This window comes from Daphnia pulicaria, chromosome 4 (genome assembly GCF_021234035.1).
Source record: "Daphnia pulicaria isolate SC F1-1A chromosome 4, SC_F0-13Bv2, whole genome shotgun sequence".
NCBI classification, from domain to species: Eukaryota; Metazoa; Arthropoda; class Branchiopoda; order Diplostraca; family Daphniidae; genus Daphnia; species Daphnia pulicaria.
Genome location: NC_060916.1, coordinates 14812206 through 14833492, shown reverse-complemented (window position 1 = coordinate 14833492; position 21287 = coordinate 14812206). Strand labels below are relative to the sequence as shown.

General features: G+C 41.0%; 4 protein-coding genes and 1 long non-coding RNA gene across 6 annotated transcripts; 2 read left to right on the top strand and 3 right to left on the bottom strand.

The window, feature by feature from the left end:
• The first annotated feature begins 1241 nt into the window (after positions 1 to 1241).
• Positions 1242 to 7692, top strand: LOC124338266 (cerebellar degeneration-related protein 2-like). Of its 2 annotated transcripts, none has more exons than XM_046792369.1 (4): positions 1242 to 2577; positions 3783 to 3895; positions 4956 to 5104; positions 6615 to 7692. In XM_046792369.1, exons 1-4 carry the CDS (start codon positions 2451 to 2453, stop codon positions 7501 to 7503), a joined length of 1278 nt encoding a protein of 425 aa, XP_046648325.1. In that variant the 5' UTR covers positions 1242 to 2450; the 3' UTR covers positions 7504 to 7692. The 2 variants fall into 2 exon arrangements, with proteins under 2 accessions (XP_046648325.1, XP_046648324.1); XM_046792368.1 differs by lacking the exon at positions 1242 to 2577 and adding an exon at positions 2667 to 3688.
• Positions 7693 to 7800: 108 nt separating this feature from the next.
• LOC124338279 (ethanolamine-phosphate cytidylyltransferase-like) lies at positions 7801 to 9998 on the top strand. The gene is made up of 6 exons (XM_046792402.1): positions 7801 to 8282; positions 8357 to 8494; positions 8575 to 8754; positions 8844 to 9069; positions 9140 to 9340; positions 9400 to 9998. Exons 1-6 carry the CDS (start codon positions 8236 to 8238, stop codon positions 9709 to 9711), a joined length of 1104 nt encoding a protein of 367 aa, XP_046648358.1. The 5' UTR covers positions 7801 to 8235; the 3' UTR covers positions 9712 to 9998.
• On the bottom strand, positions 9947 to 12235 carry LOC124338216 (zinc finger protein 836-like). Its single transcript, XM_046792301.1, has 5 exons — positions 11846 to 12235; positions 11058 to 11784; positions 10831 to 10980; positions 10590 to 10760; positions 9947 to 10490 (listed from the first exon to the last, which is right to left on the bottom strand). Exons 1-5 carry the CDS (start codon positions 12121 to 12123, stop codon positions 10017 to 10019), a joined length of 1800 nt encoding a protein of 599 aa, XP_046648257.1. The 5' UTR covers positions 12124 to 12235; the 3' UTR covers positions 9947 to 10016.
• Positions 12236 to 12810: 575 nt separating this feature from the next.
• Positions 12811 to 20798, bottom strand: LOC124337768 (CUB and sushi domain-containing protein 1-like). The gene is made up of 7 exons (XM_046791791.1): positions 20294 to 20798; positions 20102 to 20230; positions 13910 to 14039; positions 13564 to 13745; positions 13322 to 13502; positions 13079 to 13257; positions 12811 to 12993 (listed from the first exon to the last, which is right to left on the bottom strand). Exons 1-7 carry the CDS (start codon positions 20741 to 20743, stop codon positions 12811 to 12813), a joined length of 1434 nt encoding a protein of 477 aa, XP_046647747.1. The 5' UTR covers positions 20744 to 20798.
• On the bottom strand, positions 16704 to 17438 carry LOC124338429. Its single transcript, XR_006917827.1, has 3 exons — positions 17277 to 17438; positions 17062 to 17200; positions 16704 to 16976 (listed from the first exon to the last, which is right to left on the bottom strand). It is a non-coding gene; the product is annotated as an uncharacterized LOC124338429 (long non-coding RNA).
• Positions 20799 to 21287: the final 489 nt, after the last annotated feature.

The window sequence follows — 21287 nt, the reverse complement described above, 5'->3', positions numbered from 1 at the left end:
TCTCAACGACCGTATCCTCCCAGCTGTTGGCTCCCGCTAATGACACCCTAATCATCAACAATAACGTATATACTATACACCTTCTACCAAGTTCTGTTTAAGTCATTAGAGCTCAGAGATAACCCCATTGTCTATTATTCATCACCACCGTGTAATCAGGGCACTGTGTTACATCTGCAGGTGATTCTCTTGTTTCTCTTGTAACACCTGGAAAACAAAAAAAAACTGTGAATCAAATTGTCAACTTTCTGGTTTAATTCTTTTTATTTATTTATTTTTTTATTTTTAAAAGAAAATCAAGTCGTTCCAGAATTCCAGGTATTTTTGTTTCAACGGAGGAGGTGGGGCCGGCGGCAGTGTACAGAGAATTTGTTATCAGCAACTTTCTATCGAGATCGATGTACACGTTGGAAAGAAAGAAGAAATAATCAAATTATTCGAGAAGATGATTTTCTCCAAGACTAATGGCGTCCGGCGTTCCGCTTCACGAGGTGAAAGTTAATTCGTCTCTCCCCTTTATTGCGTAATCATAATCAAATGATGTTCTTTCTTTTTGTTCTCTTTTCCCTTTTTTTCTTTCATCGTGATTCGCATACTGACCGGTCGACTAGTCATCACCAGCTGGTTTGATTTTACTTTCAATCAAGAAAAAGCGGATGATGATCACGTCCGATTCTTCTTATTTTTAGAAAATTTAAAAAACTACACGAGAAAGTCTTTTTGATAAGAAAATTCACGAAATTCTTCTTCTTTCTCCTTGTGTATGCAAATCACTCAACCCCTTTTTTTATTTGCATCAAACTTTTTATTTATTTAAACAACTAAACAGAGCGTCAAGTTCCACGTGGTGTGACGAACAATAACAGCCGAAAGAAGGTGAGAGACTCTCGAGTGTCACTGATATTTACACACGCAAAAGTGTTTTTTGTTGAAATGCTCTGCACGCGTGTAAATATAAGTTTGAAAAAAAAAGAGAGAGCTATGACCTGAACGCTCATCCATGGTGAGAGAACAATGGCCTTGGCATCATCAGCTGTTTTCCCTTTTTCGGTACGAGTTTAGTTAGTACATATCTATTTGGTTCGTCTGTTCGTCCCGATTGAGAGTCTAACGTGAAAAACCAGTCGAGGGCGTTGCAGAAAATAGGGGCGGGTCCTTATTTGATTATTAGACATACTCTTTTCCACGTATTATTTCCAACGAAAGAATAAACGCACGTGCTGGCTGCTGTAAGGCGATCGCCTCGAGAGATCTTATCCCGGCCACCATTTTGTTTCTGGCTCCGCAGGGGAGAGGAGGAAGAAAACGATCGGCCCGAAGGATTTTCTCAGTCGCCGTTGATCTGATCAACCGATCGGTTGTGCCGTTCGTTATTCTCCCATTACAAATTTTTTGGTTTTTGAAGGTAGTGGTGGTGAGTGAGTCATCGACGTGTGACGTCACTTTTTCGCGATCGAGAGTTGTTTTTTCGCCAAAAAAATGAAAGTCAAGAACCAAGTGAATTATTAGTTTCGGTGTGGTTTTGTCAACAAGTGAATTTCGTATACTTTCACTCAAGGGGGTGGTGTGTATGTGTGTGTTATTAGTATCACCGGGGGTTTTTCTTCTTCTCCTGTGAGCAAATCGGTTAAAAGGAAAACGTTGTTTCCAGGTGTCGATTTTTCGTGAAAAGTATACGAGTGTCGCCATTGAATTCGACCGAGTGGAAAACTGTTGAAATCATTTCAAACAAAACCGGTTTTTTATAAAACTTCCCCTTTTTTGGAAAAATTCGTCTGCCAGATGTAATAAATTATTATGTCGACTGGAACAAAGTTGACAATCATGTAGACGTCGTTGGCCTTTATCTTTTGTGTTTGTGTCGGACGCCCGGATGTCTGAACCGCATGGCGTTTGACACGTCTAGTTGCCTCCGACAATGGATGCCCTTTCCGCTGGATGGAGAAACCGTTAGGCATTTAGAGAGGTCCAACAAGCCATGCAAACAGGTGAAAGGTCGCCGTCTCAATTCAAACCAGCCCGTCTTGTGTACATAGCCCCTGGAGGAGCAGTGAAGGGTCCCTAACACTTGGTGTAAAGGTTACCAACAACGTCATTCGGCTACCAGTTCCCGGTCTAGTCGCAACGTTCGTTTGTTTTTTTGTGTTTGTGTGTGTGGTGTCCATTCCCTCCGTCACGACTGACATCTCAAGAACACACACACCTGGCGTCATCCTGGATTGTTGTGTAATAAAGAAAAAGATGCGCCCAGTAGCTTCAATTTGATAGCGGCCTTGAAAGTCACGTCGGAAACAACCGCGTTCGTGACGGTTAGATTGCGACTGGACAACAATCGAAGGTCTTGCTGATACTGTCCAGCAACCCGCGGATACTTTGACTTTGAATAAATCAAACAGTCGCCCCAATAGAAGAAGAAGAAGACGAAGAAGGAAATTGTTTGGTTCGTGTGGATGGCGTTCAATTTAGCCGAAACGAGTGCCACTTTGACCGCCGCCGTCAGTGTAGCCGAGAGCAAACAAACCGGACTGAGCCATGAAGAATTCCTAAACGAGTGGAACTGGTGTTGGATTGCTCAGGGTAAAATATTTCTTTATCTCAACTCTCAATCTTTTCTTCTTCTTTTATTATTTTTATTTTTATTATTTTGACTCGGAAATGACCAACTTCCGTTCACGGTGAGACACGCCCGACATCAACTCCATTTATTTTTAAGTTTTATTTTTATTTAAAAATAAGAACTAAATAAAGAATTGGGTTGTATTTATTTATTTAAGACGGTGGGGGGAAGAAACGATCAGTCAATCGTGACGTGAAAGAAAAAAAATCCCCCGAACGAGATAACAAAACTTTCACTGCAACCTGAATTCTTTTTTCAACGTTCAAACTTTTTCATTTGGAATATCACAGTCACGATTCTTTTTTCTTTATAAGATAGAAATACCCTGTAATGCGTAAAATCAGCAAAAGCGTTTAAAATGGGCGGGACTTATGAAGCTGGATGAGTAAATTATAAATTTTTTCGACGGGACCACCGCCAAAGTTTTTTTGTCCCGTCGCCACTTGGGAACCGAAATAAAATTATAAAAAAAAAAAGCTTTGGGAAAACTGTCGAGTGGCGCCACCGCTTGGACCATTTCGAACGAAAAAAAGAAACAGCACCGGCAACAGAAACAACAAACTCCCGAGAGCTCTGCTCGTTCAGTAGAGAGAAAACTCGGTCGGAACTCGGTTGAGAGCGGATCCACCAGTTGTGGCATTGACTTGACGTCACTGCGTGCGGCCGGCCGTGCTCTGTGTGTGTCTGTGTGTGTGTACACGTCAGTTAATAAAACTTAATTTCTACACAAGTCACTCTCGGCTTAACTCGTTGATTGTTTTGCGTGTTTTCTATATCTCCCCTACAACCATTTTCGTGAAGTTTTTATTTTATTTTATCCCGAAAAAGTGACTGGTGATTTGGTCGATTTTTAGTGCGTGTCCGTTTTTGAGTTGAATTTCGAGAGAGAGAAAGATCCGGTTTGTTAACGTTTTTCAATGTCGCGTGATGAGGTGAACAAATCGACCGCCAATCAGCAACAACAACAGCAACCCAATCATTTACCTAATCGTTTGTATTACGATTCCGGACAGAATTCGATGGAGTACTGGGATTATTCGGTTGAAATCGAATGTCTTAAAGGCCCTCAAGGTTTTTCAATTACTCCCCCCGCATTCGTTGTTATTTCATTAGATTGATTTGACGTTGATTTGTTAATCATTTGAAATTGTTTTATGTAAAACAGATGTGGAAGCGGCAGCGGAACTTGGACGGACGCTACTGGAGCGCAACCGCGAACTGGAATCGACTGTCCGTCAGCAACAGGCCGTCATCGACGACCAAACGCAAGAAATGGAGGTAATGAAAATTAAACATATGTAACATCACGAGAATTAAGAAAAAAATATTTCTGGACGCCATTAACCGTTGGGCCCCTTTCGCGTTTCCCGCGCGCCCTTCCGCTTTTCCAGTTTGTTCCGTTTGTTTTTTTTGTTCAGCCGGGAGGTCGCCATTTTTTAAAAAAAGAAATTTTTATTCTCGTAAAAAAGTTAACGAAATTCTTTTCAAAATTTACGACGGCCGCGCCAAACAAAAATATCTTCAAAGTTGGTCATAAAAATGTTTTAACGTAAGTCCCGCGCCAAAATATATTCAAATAAATAGACCAGAGCAAAACGACTCGGCAGGAAACGGCCCATCAACATTTTTAAAAAGGCGAGGGAAATAATTCTGATAACATCAGTCACGTGACGACGGAAATTGTCGTCGCCATCTCGGGAAAAACTAAAGAAAAAAGAAAATCGTGAATTTTCGTGTATTAGATCATCCGGTGCAGTGTGATAAATGATGCAGAAAAACGGGGGGGAAACGTTGTTGGTGGGATTGTACAAGTTGGTGGTCAAAAAATAGAAGAAGAGACAAATCGTGGGTGAAAAAAAAGATAAAAATCCTTTTTCTTTTTCTTTTTCTTTGGCAGTTCGACGTAACGGAACAAACCAGCCGCTCTTCTGTATAGCACACACCACCCCGTTAGAATAATGAAGGAGTCTTTATAATACCCCCCCCCCCCAAAAAAAAAAGGGCTGAAAATAACATAACATAAGGAACCGTCACCTTTTTTCCCGGTCCGCTTGGTCGATGGAATGTTGTTGTTATTTTTAATAGCCCAGAGAGTCATAACTTGCCAAGAATTTCCCCTTTTCTTTCCCTATGATGGACGTCAATCTGTCGATCAACAAAGTGTCAAATTTGTGACTTTAGGCCACCCTGCCTGCGGCTGAATGACATAATCAATGCCCAACCACAAATAACAAACAAACCCCAAAACAGCCAATCTGAAAATGAATGAATCAACTCTATTTTCTTTTGTATTAAATTTTGTATTAAATTTGTATCTTTTTGTTTTTCGTCACTATAGTATTTGAGCAAGCAGAACCGTTTGCTACGCCAGGCCACCGAATCCCGATTGAGACTGTGCGAGCAGCTGGAAGCCTCGGTCGCCGAGTGCGAACGGGCCAAACTGCGATTGCGTCACCAAATCGAAGCGGAACGACAGCGTCACATCACGTAAATATATTTTACCCGCCAATTCAATTTCCCCGCCATTTTATTAGACAATATGATTAAGTAAAAAAATGTTATCTGGGCCTAGAAATCGTCCGTAATGTAAAAATCCCGTTGACCGAGAAAAAGAAAAACAAATTTATTTAAAAAAAAAAAATGGGAGTGTGAGATAATTCCGTTACGGTTGGCAACTTATCGGGGCCTCGTGTCAACGGTCTCCCACACACAGCAACAACACGCTCGAAATTATTATAATCCCGACGGCGACATAGTGAGAAACACGCACAACCGTCTCGTCAAAATAAAAAAATCCCGCAATTTTTCTTTTCAAATTTGAATTCCAACGGTGGGAAGGTCACCCGAGTTCACGTTTCATTCAAAAATGATTTCAATTATTTCACAAAAAAACTCCTCCCGAAATGGTTAAGACGTCGGCTTCTCTCTTTTGTATTTTTGTAAAATAAAAGTTTTTGATTGATTGAAACACGCCAAGGTTAAAAGACCGGTTAACAGTTATTTAGAAGTGTATAAAGTCATCACAAAGAATTTCTTTTTTTCGGTCGGGAAACTTTTTTGTTTTAGTCCCGCAACGTTTTTTACGAGCTTCTTATATGGTTCGATTTTAGTCCCAAGGTCGAAACATGTCGCCTGCTGACTGGTATATAATATTATTCTTTCTCGCCGAAATAATAACATCACAACTTTTATTTGAAAAAAGACGAACGACCAGCGCAGCGTGAAAGAAAAAGCGGTCGCCGAACTGACCGCATTTCTCTCTCGTTGTAGATTAGAACATTTTGAAATCTACTTGAACCAAAAATTTTGTTTTGCAGTTCTTTTTGGTTTTATTTTACTGTGTCAAGATCGTTGGTATAAGGGTCTAAGACTCTGTTGCACCACTTTCACGAAACCATCCCGAGCGTGATGTTATATTCGCCCCGTGTGTGTGTTTGTGTGTGTACAATCGAAAGAGAGAGAGACCAATGTTCTTTTGTTTGTTATGTTCTAATACCTTCAAGACGCCGGCCCGAAATTGTGGAAAAATAATTTGCGGTTGGCCGCATCTTTGGTTTGTGCCGGATCTGGAATAAAAACAAAACAAAAGAACTATTTGGAATTATAGTTGGGCGACATGTCCGACGATTGTATGTCAATTCTTTTTTGGTGGGGTTTGAGAAATTTGTCGTTACAGTAACACAGAAAAATTTCAACCATTTTTATTCCCAAGTTGTTGTATTGATGATTGCGGTACACGGTCGATTGTCTTATTCCGCAGTCGTGCGGATTAAAAGGAGCGAACAAAATTTTTTTAAATTTTTCAGTTCCGGTTATTCTCGTCGTTTACTACCCCCTGCTGTTGTTTAATCCGATCAATCAGCTCCGCTTTTTATTATTATTAAAAAACAAAATGAAAATTTTAGAAATCACGAAAAAATGAGTGGTGAGAAATTTCGGTGGTCATTGGAGAAATCGATTATAAACCGAAAATTTGTTTGTTCTTCTCTGAAATCAGGTTGAAGACCAACATGGAGGCGGCGGAGGAACGGGGTGACGAGTTGCAGCGGCTGCTGGATGCGTCAAGGGCCGCTGAATCTCAATCGCGGTGCCAACTTCGATTGTTGCAGCAGCAGAGACACCAGCAGCAGCAAATGCTTTTGATGCAGGAAGAAGAAGAAGAGTCTCATCCGCTGGAAGAGTTTACCGCCGTAATGGGATCCTCATCCGTCCACCAGGAGCATCAACTTCAAGCTTCTTATTGCACCAGCAGTGCCGCCAGCGGTAACAATAGCCGCCGGATACAAATGGAGGACACGATGACCGTCTGCCGGTTGGTGGACGACCTGGCGGAAGTGGAGGAACGACTCCATTTGATGGAAACGGATTGGATGGAGGAGAAACGGAAGCGGATGCAACTCGAAACCGAAGTGATGGCATTGCAACAGGAGAACCAACGACTTCACGAACACTCTGCCAGTGGCAACAACAGCAGCCACAGTAGCAGCAGCGCATCCATCGGATGTGATCCGACGTCCCTTTCACCGGCTCCGGCCAGTCTGTCGCTCAGCGAGGAACTGCTCATCTCGTCGACCAACGATTTCAGTTCGGCTCAGTGGCGAGATGCCTGGGACAATAGCGGACCCATTTCGCTCATCGGATCCGGAATTATCGCCAATAAACTTTGCAACAACGAGGACGAAGAACTCTGTTCGGATTCTTCGTCTTCCGGATTCTCGGAAGAAAATCAGCGATCATCTGTCGCCAAAGCCACTCAAACCGACCTGTCCGATCTCCCGACAATTTGCAAAACAATTGCAACAACAACAACAACATCGTCCAGCGATTGGGCGGATGTCAGGAGTCTCTTCCGCGAAATTTTTGCCGTCATCCAGCAAAACATTTGAATTCATTCATAAAGAAATCTAAATTTTATTATGTAATAATACTTTGCTACAAGTAGGATATTAAGTAATAACACAAATTTGTTAAATAGACATTTTATAGTTTTTTTTTTAGTAACTTGATTATTTTATAGTGCCATTTTTTTTACAATTATATCCAGTAAAAAATTACTCCGTCCCAAATTTTCAATCATTCCAGTGCCGTAATAATTTTTACCATTTTTTTATTAATGACTAAACGTCTAAACGAAATTGAAAATTCCCTTCTAAAAAAATATTAATGTAAATGTCTTTCTCTTTTTCAAGGACTTGGTGCCACTGCAACAAGTCCTCCCATTCGCCAATTTCTTTAATATTTTTATTTTATTTTACACCAAGTGTCCTTGTGTGTGTCTGCTGTGTTATAGAACGTACATGTTTTTTTGGCCCTTTATGAAATCTGAGTGATTGTGTGTAACGGAATCTCTATTCATTGCATTGAAAACTGTACTGACGGGAAACCATTAAAGAAGAAAAAAAGAAAAAGTTTGGCTTTCACGTACTCCATTTATATTAAGGACGAAAGTTCCACGTTTTCACAGCAGCCGGTGGGATTTGGCCTTTTTTGTTTGCTAGTACAGTTGGCCATCACCTTTGGACTTAATGAGATTAGATAATACGGCGTGACTTCCTTTCCAGCCAACAGTACACATATCTGAATCCAATTAGTTAACTTGCTGCAGCTTTCGATTCAAGATGAATGGTGACAAGCAGCCTTCGGTGAGGGTGTGGTGTGATGGATGGTAATATTCCCTAAATGGTGCTTAGTACCTTAAATGTGACAGCATTGTTCAACCTTTTTTTTGGTCGATTTCAGTTATGACATGGTGCATTTTGGGCATGCCAATTCATTGCGGCAAGCCAAGGCCATGGGTGATTATTTGGTTGTTGGAGTCCATAATGATGAGGAGATAACCAAGCATAAAGGACCCCCCGTCTTTACCGAAGAAGAAAGGTATGTCAAGGTGTTTTAACCATAACATTGTGTTTATCATTGCACATCCAACATTTTTGGTCTTGTCGTGAATGCATTAGGTACAAGATGGTGAGAGGCATCAAGTGGGTTGACGAGGTCATTGAAGGAGCCCCATATGTTACCACACTGGAGACCCTTGACAAGTATGATTGCCAGTTTTGTGTTCACGGTGACGATATCACGACAACGGCAGACGGCGTGGATACATATCACATAGTGAAATCGGCCGGCCGTTACAAGTATTAAAAGTTTTTATTCAACAACTTTTTTTTCCCCCTCAAATCTCTTCGCTCGACTGCATTTGAAAAGTTTCTAATATCCAACCTAGGGAATGCCAGCGAACCCAGGGTGTTTCCACAACGGATCTCGTCGGCCGTATGTTGCTACTCACTCGAGGCCATCAGCAACGAGGTGACAGCGAGTACAAAGTCGAACGTTCCCGAACCGAATCCATGAGTGAAGACTCTGCGGCCAAGTCTCCTTGGACGGGAGTCTCCCAATTTCTCCCCACCACCCAAAAAATCATTCAATTCAGTGAGGGCAAAGAACCCAAAGTAAGTTGTTTTAACTTTCATTATTTTTTTTTGTTTAAAACGTGTGAAAAATGATTTGATTTCATAATAGCCAGGTGATAAAATCGTTTACGTGGCCGGTGCTTTCGATTTGTTCCACGTCGGTCACTTGGATTTCTTGGAAAAAGCCAGAGCCCAGGGCGATTATTTGATTGTCGGCTTGCACACCGACCCAGTGGTCAATCAATACAAAGGAGCCAATTACCCCATCATGAATCTACACGAAAGAGTCCTCTCCGTTCTGGCTTGTCGGGTATTACAAATTCATCGACAACCAATTTCTACTTGATTTAATCGTGATTTTTTAAACAGTACGTTTCCGAAGTGGTGATTGGTGCTCCCTATTCAGTGTCTAAAGACATGATGGACCATTTCAAAGTGGACCTGGTTGTCCACGGAGCCACGCCCGTCGCTACCGACGTCGACGGTGAAGATGGCGATCCTTACGACGAACCCAAACGGCGGAATAAGTTTATGCTGTTGGATTCAGGCAATACGATGACGACCGAGTTGCTGGTCCAGCGCATCATCTCCAATCGGCTGTCGTTTGTCGAGCGCAATCAGAAGAAAGAAGCCAAAGAGGCTAATCTGTGGAAGGCTATGAATGCGGACCAAGAGAAATGACGACACAGTCTAGACACCCCATTCGAGCTTATAACTAAACATATTTTGTCGTCCATACCTTATTTCACACACACTTTTCCTACCCATTTTAAAACACACAACGCAGTCATCACAATCAACACATACCCACCTGACTTTATAGAGGCCATGAATTTATCTCAAAAACATCTAAACAATATGTTCTTAGAATCACTTTTTTTCCATTTTGATAGTCTGCAACTTACGTTGGTCAAACTGAATTATCCAAGTAGCTTTAGCTAAGTGTAATACAAATCATTTGAATGTAAGCGGAAAATGTTTAGAAGCTAATCCTTGTCATCAAATTGACCCATCAGGATCGACTTTAAATAGCCTGGAGTGGAAGATTGTTCATCCGGATGGATGGTGGCGTAGTCAAGGCCGTCTGATGTGGCCCCAACTTCCGCCGAAAACTGGTTCAACATGGAAGAAGTTGCCGATGGATCGTTGCCGAAATCTCCACCGACCACCATGCACGACTGAGTCAAATGCTCTTCGATGGCTTGACTCAGGGCGTCGCTCAATCTCGGCTGGGCCATTTGTAACGTGTGAATTTGTTCCACCTCCTCGGCCGGCTGTTGCTGCTGCTGTTGCTCCTCCTGTTGTTGCTGCTCCTCGATAAATTGGCCAATTTCAGCTACGGCCGCATCCAGCGATATTTTCTCCACAACTTTACGGTGAGTCTTACGGTGAGCGTAAAAATTGGCAGCCACTCGGAACGCTTTACCGCAAGTGTCACACACGTACGGCTTCTCTCCCGTCTGACGTAATAACACAATGTGGTCAATTGCGCACGTAATTTCCGAGATTTGAAAGGAAAATAAAAAAAAAACTAGGAAGAAATTGTCTACTAGACTCACGTGAATAGACAAATGAACTTTTAAGTCACGTAGGACTTTGAAAGACTTGCTGCAGTGAGGGCAAACGTGTTGGCGTGACGTGGCGTGAACGTGCTGCCGATGGCTGCTCCTTGCCGAACTGGACGTGAAAGTCTTGCTGCACTGTTTACAGGGGTAAGGTTTCTCTCCCGTCTGTTGGAACACGAACTTATTATTTTTAACACACAAACAAAAATTGGTCGTGATTATTTTTATCGTGTACATGTCGGCGTGTGTGCGAGGCCATGCTGGACCGCGACGTGAAAGACATGAAGCAGATTCCGCAGCTGAACTGCTTGACACCATTGTGCGAATTGAGGTGAAACTGGAGAGCTTGCTTAGTCTTGACTCCTTTGCCACAGAGATCGCAAACCTGCCCATTAAAAGGTAAATTATAAATGTGAAATTTTAACCAATTAGAAAGATGATAGTAGTTGGGTTTATAATTACGTAAGGTTTGGAATCCGAGTGGGTCGTTTGGACGTGGGTGGTCAAATTGCCCTTGGCGGAGAATCGTTTCCCGCAGATTTCGCAGGTAAATGCTAACCGATCGGATTCGGGTAAATGTGAACGGGACATGTGTGATTTGAGGTGCGAGGCCAACTTGTACTGCTTGCCGCACTCGGTGCACACGTGAGGTCGGCTGTCTGAATGGGCCACTTTGTGGGCGAGCAGTTTGGAACGATCCTGAAAGACTTTGTCGCACGACGGGCACTTGTATTCAGACAGGTGAGCCGTCCGGTGTCTCTTGTAGGTGTGGCTTGACTTGATGACTTTACCACACAATTGGCACGGGAACAAAGGACTGGCTTGGTGCTCTTGTGCATAGTGTTTGGCCACTTGCTTCATGGTCCCTTTGATTATCTCGTTGCACAGCTGGCAGGGCCAGGTTTGATTGTTTCCGCTCCCAAAGAGGAAAGAGTATATTCCCCGATCATCTCCTTTCTCTATAAACTTCTTCAGCTGGTCAACTTCTTCTGGCTTGAGAACTCTGCCAATCTTCTGCTCGAGATATTCTAGTGTGAAACGGGACTTTTTATCTGAAGCTAACAGGAGGTTACTCTCTGCATGAGAGTCATTCACTTCTGTCAGTTTAATTTGTGTTGTCTCTTCGGCAGCCTGAGGTGGTAGTTTCCCATTTACTTGGATAGGTTCAGTTTCTTTGCTGCAATTTTGCCTGTAAAAAGGAATAAAAATTGAGTATTTTGCAAGTAAGTGGAATTTGTGTCATATCTCACCGCTCTTTGACAACTGATTGAGCTTCCGTGCAGGATCTGACAAACTTCTGCCAATCAGTGATTTTTATTGTGCACTGCTTACAAATGAAATTTGGGGAAATGTCATTCAGTTTTAACTTAATTCCAATGTTTTTGTGGATAAAACTAAGAGGAATGATATCAGAGATTGCAGACAAGTCGACACAAGAATTGCTCGATTGGCCACAGAGCCGGCATTCAAGCAACGGTTCCTGGAGACCGTTGCTAATAAAATTAAGGCTCTCTTCTTCTAGATTCATTGTGTCAATTGATAACGCATTTAAACAAAAAATAATAATAGCAAAAATGGGGAAAAATCGTTTAAGGGACACGCATGAAAACAAATATAAAAACGTAAACAATACAGAGATGAATGCCATCTGCCGGCTGACAAGTAACCGCTTGTCGGATTTGATTCCGACAGGAATAGTTTGATTTTGTTACCTAACGAATTGAAAAACGGTCCTTTATTAATTACCTGAAACACAAATTCAAAAACGTTAAAAAACCACTCCTAATGTAATTCTGTGTAATTCCAGTTTCCAAAAGTTTGCACAAGAACAAGAGTATTGCAAAATAATGCCGCATGGCGGCATGGGAATGGCCAAAAACCCTGGCCCTGGCATGATTACCCGGAAGTCTAATTTCCTTTCAAAATATTAATATCCCATTTGAATAAACATAAGGGGAGGGTATGAATGCAAGGACAAAGGGGGAGGTAGGGGGAGGAAAAAATCCATCATGGCCGCCGCTTCTGCTAAATTTTCACTTGGTGACTCATCAGTTGTAGGGGGGCTCTCGAAGTGCGCGGTTGTCTGATATTATGTTTGCTCAACGTTAGGCTGATTCGGCAATCGGAAATTGGTTTTCATTTCATCTCGTGTTTTAAAAGATTGAAATTTGTTATTATCAACTAACAAGTAATAGTGTGTAGCCTGCAGAACGAACTAATCAACAATTTCTTCAAAAGTTGCTAACCAGCCCTTAAACGGTTTCGGAACACCCCATGAAAAGTCGGATCGGTGTCGTATCAAGATTCCGGGACCGCTGGAATTCACAAAATACGGAACAGCTGGAAGTTGACTGCCAATAAACAAGGTAGGCGATTCCGTTGTCATTCCATCGATAACCTTGTTCGTTTGACACAATTGGTTTGATTCGGTTTGATTATTTTGAATTTTAATTAACGTTTGATAATTAAGAGTTAAGTTATACCCATAGCGAGTCATAATAAGGCTCCATGCTGATATCAATGATTTGTAATGTGATTTTCCCAGTTGGCGAGAGAGTGGTGATGTTGTAGTAGCAAACTTCCGAATTATAGTAAAAGTTTGGATAATTAGGCGATGAGATTGCCGTGCGTTTCTCTGTGGCTATGTAGGAGCCCCCGCAGACTTGAAAAAGATAACAAAATTTAATTTTAAATTAAGACTTTACAACTGGAATGTAAACGTCAACCTGTATAAGATGCAAGCCAACCACGATAATTATATTGCGGTGACTGGTCTGAAAGTTGTTTCATGAGGCACTTCCCGGATTCGCAGAATATCACTGCTTTAAATATTTGACTATGTGTTGTATCGGTTTCACCGTTCCATTCATATATCACTGGTGAATTCGGCGTGTCTCCGTCGTAAACCTATTTTTTAATTCGAGGTATATCATTAAAAAATAGTTAATAGCCAGAATTATGTGTAGACCTTGAGGTTGTCGTGATAAGGTATATCAATGTCATAAAAGTTAAGCCGAACAATCCCCTGAGGAGTTGGCGCAACGATGACGAAGGAACAATTTTGATTTCCTTCGTAAAGATACGGATAGCTTGATGACGTTAAGTTAATATTGTTGAACGTTGCCGTAAAGTTACCGCCACAGTCTTGGATTATCATAGAAAGTTAATTATAAATTATGATATGGTCAAGATAACAGGTAGCTTTGCGAGCCCCCAACGAAATAATTTTAACAATTAATAACACATATTATTAGGCATCCGAACTAAATACTTCAAGTTTAAACATCGCTTTAACTGATTCTGATTTTCATCACCTACTGTCGGCGTTGTCGTCGATTCCGTCACGGTGCTATCGATTGTCGTTTGCGATGGATCGGTCCAGCGGATGTTGTCGATGGCGACAGCATCCACGACGTCCGTGCCGCAATACGCGTAAAATGCCAACTGTCAACGTAATCACTAGAATAAAATCTAATAAATTTTGGAAGGTGACGCACTTACCGAGAATTCAGATCCACTGTCGAGTGGAGAGAAACTGACAGGATACGTAACCCAATTTCGATTGTTGATGTCGGAATAGTTCCATAAACTGACAAGCGGCCTCTCGTTTCCGTTTTCATTTAGATACAGCTGAGAATTTAAAATTTAGATTATGCTGTGATCCCATATAATTTGTGACTAGATTAATTGTACCTCTAGATTAGTGAACTGGGGCCATTTGGATCGGATCCAAAAGTCAAACGATATGGAAATGTCATTGTAGCTGGAAGGAGGAATTTGAAATGTTGGACTGCGGAAAACTGCGATGCCGAACGACAAAGTGGCGCCGCGATCGACACGTATGTAATTTCTTCCGGCCGGAGGATTAGGGGCCGGATTGTCCAATTCCCATGACGAAATAATGTCCTCAATCTTCCATCGAACTCCGGTCTGCGATGGCGAGTCGTCAATCCACAAATTTTGCGACCCAACTTCGAAATCGGTGCTCAGATCCGAAAGTTGTTGCGAATTTCTTGGTTTTATTCCGCCAGCACTCTTGTCGCAATCCTTGTGCTGATCCTGACAATATTCACCGGCAAGTGACAGGTTGTTTAATAAAAGCAACGCAACACCGACTGACAGTAGGAAAATGTTTCTTTCCATGTTGGTTATAGTAAAAGTCACAGAAAAATTTCGCCAATGAACTAGAGGCGTTGACGTTCGCTACAGGAATGGCAGTTTACATTTAAATTTAGCTGTGTATGCATCTCTGCACATTTTAACACAAGAAAATGTGCTGATAAAGCGAATTGCGTTTTGTAACAGCCGTTTTAAAAAGCCAGAAAAGCGAAGAATTTATGGTGTTATTTAGATCTAGATTAGGCCGTTCGTTTGAATTGCTGTGAGGGATGGAATATTTAATGCCTCTTATCTACTTCAGTTATTTATCCATCGTTTTGTATTTGAATTTTAAGTTTACTGTCATGCTGTTTCCAAAGTATTGGAAATGGTAACGCACCGATTAGTCTTATTACCATAGGAATGAAGTAAGTTGTTGATGTTGTTTTTATTTGCTAGAAAAAGTGGGTGGGTAGGATAAATTAGTTAGATCGACCCATTTGACTAGAAGTTTCTCAATATTTTTGTGACCTAATCGATTCTTTGCTTTGGTTTACAGTTGCAACCGATGGACAACACGCATCTTCGCTTTTTGTAAAATCTACGGTATTCGCGAGGCCGTCGTTTATCATCTGATGTCAACTCTGAAATTCTCTACGGATGGAGAGCGATGTTGAGCACCCAGACGTGTCACCCAGTATTCTCCTAAAAAGGTAGGACCTAGTTAATTTCCTTTCCACTAGAGCTGCATCTTTGTGTTGACAGCATTCTTTTAAAAATTTTGTCCCGACAAGTTTGTTGGTATTGAATGCTTTCGGTTTTCTGTCTGCCGACTTGATGGTTTGATACCGGCAGGTTGAGGTTAGGCATTTTGCTCCGTATGTCCTTGTCTTGTGCTCTGCCATCACAAGGAATTTTTGACTTTTCTAGAGGATTTTAGAGCTGCCACATTATACTTCTGCGAATCCGACAGAAGGTGGGCAGACACAAGGAACCGCACAGTCTCTTGCTGACGCAATCCCTGAGTATCAACCACTCGATATTTTTTAAATGTTTGAACTTGATGGCGACTTCCAGTACTGTTGCTACATACGAGTTCGTTGCGCTTCCACAAATATTCCATTCGTCCGGCCTTATCGAATTTACCGAACATTTTCCTCAGTTCAGGCAACAATTTTCTGAAAACTGTTTCGAAAATAAGATCCAGCTGGATACTTATTTGCTCAGCCATTTCTGAAATTTAGAGGGACGACCGAGAACTATTTAATGCGCACTTAGTCAGAACTAAACGAAGCGCAGAAACCATTTGCTTTTTGGCTGCGAACATTTTTTTAAATTTTTAATGGTCGTCCATTTCGGTGGCTACTTGTTGAGTCTGATACTGGCTGTAGCGCGAAGGCGATGGATCGCAGCAGATTGCACAGATTCCGGATCTAATCCTCTTTGTCTAGTGACGTCAAATTGTTGTTCCTTTGTTCAACATTTTGACCGTGCTTGATAGAGCCGCGAATTTTATACTTTTGACATTACAGTTGTTTTCTTAACGACATTCTGATGACGGCGAACAAATCGAGCACGAAATGGATGCATTTTTTTATTGTTACAGAATCCTTTGAGGAAGAGCAATGCAATTTTGACTATTTTACTGCTTTGTTTTTTTGTTTTTGTTTGTTTTTTTGTTTTGAAATCAGAAAATTCTTTGCTGTGGTGAATTGATTTTTTCCGCCAGAAAAATCGTTTTTTAAGCCAAAGCGCTACACGAAGGGAGTAACATGTTTTACTCAGCGGTTTTTGCTCGTCTTCCATCAGTTCCTGAAGTTCTCGTAAACATCGTGATTAGTCACGATACTTACAGCTCTATGGAATCAGCATTCGAGAGTAAAAGACCAGTAGCTTCTTTGCGGCATTGCAGTCCAAGTAATGACAAAACAAAGTGCGCATTGGACGCATAGTGCGTTCTGTTCACTTGTGCTTATACTAGATTATTAAAGTCGTAGGTTGATGTGGTTGTATTCTTTTAAATTTTTTAGAAATGATAAGTAAGGTGACAAATATGCGTCGTAAATAATATGGAATCATAAAATTGCTACTTAAATTTGCGCCATAAAAACAAAATATATTTTGATGATACGCATCTCGGGGGGCGCACATTTGACCATAAACTAGCGCAACTCTTTTACGATTCCCTCGTCACTTCTTCGAAAATGCGATAACAATGTCACAGGCACATTTGTGTAGAAAAGTAAGAAACAGAAGGATTGTCACTGTGGTACCATGCAGGTCCTGTAAAACGGGGAATAAAATTAATTCGTATAACAACGTTTCGATTTTTTCACGTTTAGCTATCGCCAAAATTCATAATTATTACCTCAGCGATTTCCAGGTATGATTTCGGTCGAGACGGGGGGGGGGGGCCAAAAAATGCTGCCGCTTTGATCAACATTCTGTACATAAAATTCCCGTGATTTGCAATTTTGGGATGAGAAGACAATAGGATATGGTATTTTCTTTCAGTTAAATTAGACGTTAATCAGTTAAATTTTTAAAAAATAAAACAGGAAAGTAAAAATATTATTCACGCACCAAAGCGAGAATTAATTCCTTGGCAAAAATATCAAAATAACTATAAAAATGATCAACAAAATTTTGTCAATATCGTCAAAGTCAAAAACGAAAAAAATGATCATAACAGAAAAAAATTTCAAAAATATTCTATCCATCGTGTGTACACGTCTGCAGTGGAACGTAGAATGCTTCCCACTGCAGTGGTGAAGCCACCTTTGTGTTCAAGAAAATTTGTCTCATATATTACCGCCGATAATTTGATAACAAATTTTATGAAACTACGCGTCTACGTTGATAGTGTGATATCTCATTTTTTTATGAAACATGCCTAATCATCCTAAACGCCTAATCATTTTAAAAAATTGGGAAAGTGATGCAAACTCCAGTTGTGTTATTTGAAGTCACTTTGAATTCAAATTGAATTATCTTGGGGAATAATAACACAGAAATATCGAATTCTTCTGTGTTATTAAAATTATTTGTAGCCTTTGCTTTGCCTTTGTGCCTCAGCGCTTTTCTTAGTTTTATTCCTTTGGCCCACACCCGCTGACAGTTGGGGCGTATGTTTTTATCCTTGTGAATTATAGTAAAAGCAAAAGAAAAGTTTCGCCAGTCAACGTTGACGTTCGCTACAGGAATGGCAGTTTAAATGTGTACACAGCTGGCACCTCGGCACATTTTAACCTAAGAAAATGTGCTGGTAAAACGAATTGCCTTTTTTAAATGCCGTTTTTAAGAGCTGGAAAAGAACAGAATGGATTTTATTGTGTTATTTAGACCGTGGGGTATTCGTTTGGATTGCTTTAATGTATTTAATTTGTAAGACATTATTTTTTCAGTTTTTTTATGCATTGTTTTGTAGTTGAATTTCAAGTTTATTTTCATGCGGCTGTTACCAAAGTGTTCAGCCTTGTCGGACAGTTTCCTCAGTTCAGGAAACAATTCGTTGAAGACTGTTTCGAAAATAAGATCCAGCTGGATACTTAATTGCTCAGCCATTTCTGAAATTTAGAGGGATGACCGAGAACTATATGCAATGCGCACTTGGTGAGAATTTTTTAAAACTTATGTTGTCCTGAGAGGAGATGAATTGCATGGATTTCAGAATCCGGATGTCATCCGCTTTTATCTTGTGACATCTCATTTTTGTTCATTTGTGGTCATTTCGACCGTGCTTGATAGAGCCGCGCTGTTTGTAATTGCGACATTACAATCAATTATTCCAATAACTTTTGCACGGATTGCCAGCGCTGAGAGACCGTGCCGAGTCGAGTATCCCGGAGTGCACCTAAATTTTGGCGCATTAACCCACGGCCTCAAGCCACTCTTTTTTACGATTCTTCTATCACTTGGTTCGAAAATGCGATAACAATTTCACTGGGTTGCTTTGCTTACCATAGGCTATATTAGGGAAGTCACTACGGTACTTTTCCCGCCCCTTCAAACATAAACAACTACATTGTAAAATATGTATTGTACGCCACCACACAAATTTGGCTAGTTTAGCCAGGCAGAGGTAACAAAAGTGACACAATTGTGTAAGAACTTCAATGCTTGCTGCCGTCTAGTCGATTTGGCCATCGGAAATAATGCAATATGTTTCTCTTGTCGTTTGTGATTGTGCTGTTATAAATATAGGAACTATTATATCAACTAACAATTAGTAGTGTGTGTGTAGTCTTCAGAACGTCTAATCAACAAATTCTACGAAATTTATTAACCATCCCTTCAGTGAGCCTTGCGGTGAATAATCGGAATTGTGTACAATTGAGATTATGGGACCGCTGGAATTTACGTAACACGGAAGAGAAGCTGGAAGATCATTGCCAGGTGCGCTGGCACCAGGGTAACCAGTGGCTGAAAACAATTTAGGCGATTCATTTGGCATTCCATCGTATACCTGGTTCGTTTGTACAAATTTAGTATTATCATGAATTTAAATTACCGTCGGATTAATAATTAAGTATTACATATAGAAAGTCGTGTGAAGCCTCCATTTCAAAATCAACAATTTCTAAACTGATTTTCCCAGTTGGGTCGGGAGTAGTGATGATGTATTCGCAGACTTCGTTAGAAGGGTAAAAGTTTGGATAGTTTGGTGATGAGATAGGTGTGCTTTCCTCTGTGGCTATGTAGGAGCCTCCGCATACTTGAAAAAAAAAATATGAAATGGTATATGGCTAAGGTTAAATTTAATAACAAATGTGGTCAGGCATCAAAAATAAATACTTCTGTGTTAATCATTGCTGTTTTTCAAAATCATCTGAAACGTTTTTTAATTGCTATTGGTTTTTATCACCTGCTATCGGCGTTGTTGGTGATTCTGTCGAAGGTTCTGTTGTTTCATCAATTGTAGTTGGTTCTTCTGTTGTCGGTGGAAATGTTGTCACATCCGTCGTTGTCGGTAATTCTGTCGAAGTTAATGTTGTTTTTTCATCGGTTGTAGTTTCTTCTTCTATCGTCGTCGGTGATGTCGCCGAAGTTGTTGTTGTTTTAACAGTTGTAGTAGTTCTTCGTGTCGGTGGAAACGTCAAAGCCGGCCTCGTTGTTGTCGAGGCGGTTGTTGGTGATTCCGTCGAAGTTATTGTTGTTTCATCGGTTGTAGTTTCTCTCGTCGGTGTAAACGTTGAAGTAGACGTCGTTATTGTCGAGGCAGTTGTTCGTTCTTGTGTTGTCGATTGCGTCACGGTGCTGCTGGTTGTCGTTGGCGATGCATCGATCCAGCGGATGTTGTCGATGGCGACAGCATCCACAACGTCCGTGCCGCAATACGCGTAAAATGCCAACTGTCAACGTAATTACTAGAATAAAATCTGATTAATTTTGGAAGGTGACGCACTTACCGAGAATTCAGATCCGCTGCGGAGTGGAGAGAAACTGACAGGATACGTAACCCAATTTAGATTGTTGATGTCGGAATAGATCCATAAACTGACAAGCAGCCTCTCGTTTCCGTTTTCATTTAGATACAGCTGAGAATTTAAAATTTAGATTATGCTGTTATCCAATTCAATTTGTGACTAGATTAATTGTACCTCTAGATTAGTGAACTGGGGCCATTTGGATCGGATCCAAAAGTCAAAAGATATGGAAATATTGTTGTTGCTAGAAGCGGGAATTGGTAATGTTGGACTGCGCAAAACTGCGATGCCGAACGACAAAGTGGCGCCGCGATCGACACGTATGTAATTTCTTCCGGCCGGAGGATTAGGGGCCGGATTGTCCAATTCCCACGAAGAGTTAATGTCCTCAATCTTCCATCGAACTCCGGTCTGCGATGGGGAGTCGTCAGTCCAGAAATTTTGCGACCCAACTTCGAAATCGGTGCTCAGATCCGAAAGTTGTTGCGAATTTCTTGGTTTTATTCCGCCAGCACTGTTGTCGCAATCCTTGTGCTGATCCTGACAATATTCACCGGCAAGTGACAGGTTGTTCAATAAAAGCAACACAACACTGACTGACAGTAGGAAAATGTTTCTTTCCATGTTGGTTATAGTAAAAGTCACAGAAAATTTTTGCCAGTCAACTAGAGGCGGTGACGTTCGCTAGGTGAATGACAGTTTCAATTTGTACGCAGTTGTGTACACACCTCTGCCCATTGTAACCTTCAGAAAAATGTTCTGATAAAACGATTTGCCTGTCTTTTATAAAAGTATAGATTTATATTTACCTACGTGTATCATCCGCGAGATTCGTTTTGTATTTGTTAAGTTTACTTTAATGTTGCCATTATTAGTTACCAAAGTGATCGAAGTGGTAAAGCCTGGAATGGCATGACGTTGCTGTTGTTAGTTGTTGGATAAAATGGGTGTGTGGGTCACTTTAATATTACCTTTTGTAACTGTATATTGGGGAATGGACACAGACATATCGAATTATTCTTGTGTGTTTATTTTTTTCAATTATTTGTTGCTTAGATTATTGTTGCTGATAGCTGGCCTGCTTTTGATGGTGGTGCTGTCAAGGAAACTTTGACATGACTTTTGACTTTTATTGTTGTTGATAAACGGACCAGCACTGTTTGCGGAT